Source organism: Sinocyclocheilus rhinocerous, unplaced genomic scaffold (genome assembly GCF_001515625.1).
Source record: "Sinocyclocheilus rhinocerous isolate Xijiao unplaced genomic scaffold, SAMN03320098_v1.1 scaffold1935, whole genome shotgun sequence".
NCBI classification, from domain to species: domain Eukaryota; kingdom Metazoa; phylum Chordata; class Actinopteri; order Cypriniformes; family Cyprinidae; genus Sinocyclocheilus; species Sinocyclocheilus rhinocerous.
The window spans coordinates 60,939-65,938 of NW_015623718.1; the positions used below are offsets into that span (position 1 = coordinate 60,939).

General features: G+C 37.2%; 1 protein-coding gene and 1 long non-coding RNA gene across 3 annotated transcripts in view; one reads left to right on the forward strand and one right to left on the reverse strand.

The window, feature by feature from the left end:
• Positions 1 to 1,243: 1,243 nt before the first annotated feature.
• LOC107731977 (uncharacterized) lies at positions 1,244 to 2,923 on the forward strand. Its single transcript, XR_001638822.1, has 2 exons — positions 1,244 to 1,657; positions 2,427 to 2,923. It is a non-coding gene; the product is annotated as an uncharacterized LOC107731977 (long non-coding RNA).
• Positions 2,924 to 3,963: 1,040 nt separating this feature from the next.
• The window catches only part of LOC107732123 (vesicle-associated membrane protein 8-like), a 6,019-nt gene continuing 4,982 nt past the window's right edge, over positions 3,964 to 5,000 (reverse strand). For both annotated transcript variants that reach the window (XM_016543416.1, XM_016543486.1), the window contains 2 exons: positions 4,508 to 4,669; positions 3,964 to 4,337 (listed from right to left, as the gene is read on the reverse strand). In XM_016543416.1, coding sequence (XP_016398902.1) covers positions 4,194 to 4,337; positions 4,508 to 4,669 — 306 coding nt within the window. In that variant the 3' untranslated portion in view covers positions 3,964 to 4,193. The remainder of the gene's footprint in view (positions 4,338 to 4,507; positions 4,670 to 5,000) is intronic.

Sequence of the window (5,000 nt, forward strand, 5' to 3'; positions counted from 1 at the left end):
GCACAAAAAGTATTCTCGTAGCTTCGTATAATTGCGGATGAACCACTGATGTCACATGGATTATTTTACAGATCTCCTTGCTACATTTCTGGACTTGGGAACATTTCAGTTGCATTGCTGTCTATGCAGGGTCAGACAGCTCTCAGATTCCATCAAAAATACCTTAATTTGTGTTCCGAAGATGAACGAAGGTCTTACGGGTTTGGAACAACACGAGGGTGAGTAATTAATGACAGAATTTTCATTTTTGGGTGAACCCTTTACATTTTTTTGCATTATTATGTTCATAAATTCTGAATTTTTTTTGTTTTGATACCTCAGTCCACTTAGGTTAATGACACATGTTATTAACGGTGATGTGCTTTCGGCGTCTGTTGCAGGTCCCAATCAGAACTGGAACCAGGGATACGGAAATTACTGGAATCAAGGTTATGGAAATTACGGGAACTATGGCTACAACAATCAAGGCTATGGTGGATACGGGGGCTATGATTACTCGGGTTACAACAACTACTACGGATATGGTGACTACAGCAGTATGTAATACTGTTTGTGAACGCACAGATGAAAAAACTAAGGATATATTGTATCGTGGATTGTCGGTACTCGACCCGGACTATGACAGTTGTGCACTAAATTATCTGATGCTTGTATCATACATGCCTTACGCTTCGAGAGAAATCTCTAGAACACTGCTGCAGTTGCTTTTTGTCCTACAGGGAAGGCTTGCTTGCAAAAAGCGATACTGTACATATGTATTATAATAACTATGGTGCTAAATATAGAAAGGGATGTCTTAGCTTCAAAACACATCTGTCAAAGTGCCTTTGAATCCATTGGACGTGTAAATCTGTAGGCCATGCAAGAAATGACCGCCGGACGGCGGTCGTTTTTAGAAAATAATAAACAGTTTTCAAACATTCATTCACGCCACAGATCTGTGTCTCTCACCACATTTTCACAATACAGTATTTTGAAAGAATGTTTGAATACGATTAACGTAAGTATCTCGCAAGTGTCACGAAATTGGCTCGAAAACCCGAAATTGCTAAGGCTGTTGTCTGTTTTCCGCCTTTCTCGAGCGCCCGTGTGCCAGCACGTTTAACCGTAGATGTCTGCGTTGTTTGTGTTTTGTGCTCCTAACTCTAGATCAGCAGAGCGGCTACAGCAAATCCCCGAGGCGAGGCGGCCATCAAAACAGTTACAAGCCGTATTAACGGGAAACGTGCAGGTATGTTGGCGCGTTGCTCACGCCGACGCGTCTCTAAATCACCATTTGTAAACATTTTTTTTTTGTAATGTACGTTGCTTAATTTTTGTTTTTCTCTAAAGTTTCACAGCACCCTGAAGTGCTTTACAGTAGTGGTAACATAGAGACTTTTGGCAGTAATGTAACAGCTGGCTTTTGGCTGTTTCTTGCCGTTTTGTTTTTAACTGTAAAAATTAACAGGTACAGTACTGCTAAATGGGTACCAGAAAATAAGGAATTACAAGGAAAGAAAGCCGAAGAATGTTGTCTCCTAACTCTGACATATACCTTGTTTGTACCTGCCAGCGGGGACTTCCTTGCAGGCCATGAGCTGACTTCCCGATTGTCTCAGGCCCGCTCAATGCGGACAGGGTACGAGAGGCGTACGCTCTCGAATGCTCCCATTTGGTATGGTCTTCCAACATCCTGTATACGAATTGTAAAAACTACTACAGCAACAAAAACATAAAAAGGACACGTCAAGCTTTTATCTTCTGTTTTGTTCTGTGTGTATTTTTTATTTCCTCTTAAAACCTCTTGGGATTGGTCTTATGTAATAATATATTATAATGTAATGCCATTTTTTCCAGGCGCCATCAAGTAATGGTAAAATATGAGACGAGAGCCGGAATTAAAATTAACCGTTCACTTTTTGAAGGATACGGCTTTCTCTGGACTTTCCAGTGTTAATATGCACTTCTAATCTAATCTTACCTGTAATGCTTGCTTTTCTTTACTTGTAGCTCGTGTAGCTGTAATATCCTGTAGTCCATGAGCTAAAAGCCGGTTTGTACTTGGATGCCGCTGCGCTGGAGAAGTGCTTTTTTATATTTGTATTGTGTGATTTTCTACTGACAGCGGTGGAAAAAGCTTCACCTGTAAACCGTGTTAATTTCATCTAACGGATTCTCTTTTTTATTCTTTTGAAATCTTGGAAAGGTCATATTGTTTTGCTTGTAATGCTTTCCTTTTTGTCTTTTAATTTCCACCGATGCAAGGTTTCGCATTAAATGTTATGATTCCACGAGTTTTTTAATTTAACACTATTGTATTTGCTATCATTCTATTTCAAAGTCTTGTCTCCTTATTGAAATTGTTAAAGAATTGGGATTCCTTTACATTTTATGAGTTTGCGTCTTTCTGAAGCATAACTGTTATTTTCTTTTTTGTTTTTCAGGTGGAAGGGCGAATCGAAAGCCAACCCTGAGAGGAGAAAACAAGAGGGCCAGACTTGTTAAAAATGGAGTTGATCAACACATTGCTACACTTTGGTCGCCAATGAATTCACCAGTTCTTTTAAACCAGAAGTTACTTTGAAGGACACGCACTAAAGAAGATTTCAAATGGGAACGTCCAGAATATTTGTTTTTGTGTTTCATTTGTTGTAGCTTGTGTCCGTTTATAACCGTATTCCCTGCTGTGTTGCTCTCATACGTTTCTGTGTCGAGTACAATGAACCATGGAGAGCCCAAATCGTTTAGAAATTATTTGTATTCTGGTCTATTAATTTATTGCTTGCAAGTGCGTACAGAGTGTAGGCCATTTAATATTCATTTCATATTGCAGTATTTTGCAACAGCGTCATGTAAACCATTTGAAAATACAACAGAATAAAGTGTATGAAACTCACGCCTGTTGTTTCTTCAGAGATTAAAGTCATAGCTCACCCAAAAATGAAGACTGTCATCATTTACTCCTTCATGTTATTTCAATCCAAAATGACTTTTTTTTCCCCCCTCTGTGGAACACAAAAATCCTGCTGTTTTCAATATAATTGCCGTCCATCTTTAAAATAACAACAAAAAATGCACAGTTTGACTTATATTACGTTATATTCCCAGTCCCTAAAGGGACATAATAATGGAAATTATAAATTACAAGCACACTGTAAAAATTATTTTGGTAACAATTAAAGCCTTTGTTTATAATGCGCTATAAAAGTAGTCAACGGATCAATTATGCCTGGTGATGCACCTTATAATGCATTGTATGATCTGATCTCATGAATAATTGTAACCTCAGTTATAATACGTATCTATTTATGGTTACACCTTTAGAAAGTGTAATGCATTAAAACACACATCAAACTTTCACATAATGCATTTTAACTTTGGTTACAATTATTTATGAAAATATATAATGCATTACAAGATATAAATGCATTTTGAGTGAACTGTTCCTTTTAAAAGCTTCAGTCTGGCATGCAATTATTTTTACAGTACATGCCAATCAGTATTTCCTGCACAGAACATATGCATACATAACAGTCATACATCCTCTTGACAGAACAACTACTGACTGATACATTGTAAGGGTTTAAACGGAAAGATGCAAAGAAATTCAGGCCAGACTATGCACTTTGTGAAGGTATAAAGTCAGTGTCATGAGCACAGAGTGATTTCACAGAGGTTAAAGCATGAGAAACATTCCAGGAGTCACGAGTCACTGTCAGAAAACAATCCACAGCAACAATCCACTTTACAATAAGGTTCATTAGTTACCCACTTTAGTTAGCATGAACTAAGAATGAACAATACTTCAACAGCATTTATTAATTTTAGCTGATGTTAATTTCAACGTTTACTAATGCATTATTAAAATCAAAAGTTGTGCTTGTTAACATTAGTTAATGCACTAATGATGATCTAACAATAAACGACTGTATTTTCATTAACGTTAACAAAGATGAATAAATGCTGTAATAAATGTATTGTTCATTGTTTGTGCATGTTAGTTAATACATGAACTAATGGAGCCTTATTGTAAAGTGCTACCTGCATATATACACACCCCGGTCATATTTGCCCCAGATTTATATAGAATATCACAGGAAATGTCAATATAACAAAAATAGTAATTTAGCTATACATAAATGTATCCAGTTACATTCATAGTAAAAAATGTCATTAATTCTTAGAGAATACAGACGATTGAAATGGATGTCTTAGGTGGGAATGACTTGTGTTGCTAACAGGATGATTAAAATGATGATGGCGAGCACTACCACACCAATTATAATCATCATCTTGGTGTTTCTCCACCACATCTTTCTGGCAACACGAGTGGACGTCCTTTGAAACGAGTCAGCCTAGGCAAGATAAATACACAAATAATCAATTGTTATCATTAAAAAAGAAAGAAAAAGTTTTGAGACTGGTTTGATCATCTGGCACCATGTTATTTTGAGGTCTTATAAAGATCAACATGGTCAAGAAATGTTACACATTGGTCTCATTTTGATGGGTCTCAAAGGCTCACCGTGGCCTGCAGATCGTCCGTTATGCCGATCAGGTCGTCTAACCGCTCTCCTCTCTCCAGGACTTTGTTGATGTTGTCTGTGAGGATGACTTTAACATCATTGACTTGATCCTGAACTTGGTTGAGTGTGCTAGGCGCTTGTGTTTCAGTGTTTTCGTCAGCCTACATTATAATGAGAAAAACAAGAGTAAACCACTGGACCCAACATAACAACACACATAACCGGTGTTGGGGAAAGTTACTTTTAAAAGTAATGCATTATAGTACTGTGTTACTCCATGAAAAAGTAACTAATTGCATTACTTAGTTACTTTTTATGGAAAGTAATGCATTACGTTACTTTTTAATAAGCAAGGGCTGGGCTTGCTTATTTGATCTTAATAAAAAAAAAAACCAGATTTTTGGCAACATTTAAAAGCCCTTTCACAGCGAAAGGGAAATGAATAAGCCTCAGGCTGAAGGAAGTGCTTCTGCACTCACTCCTGATTTCTCT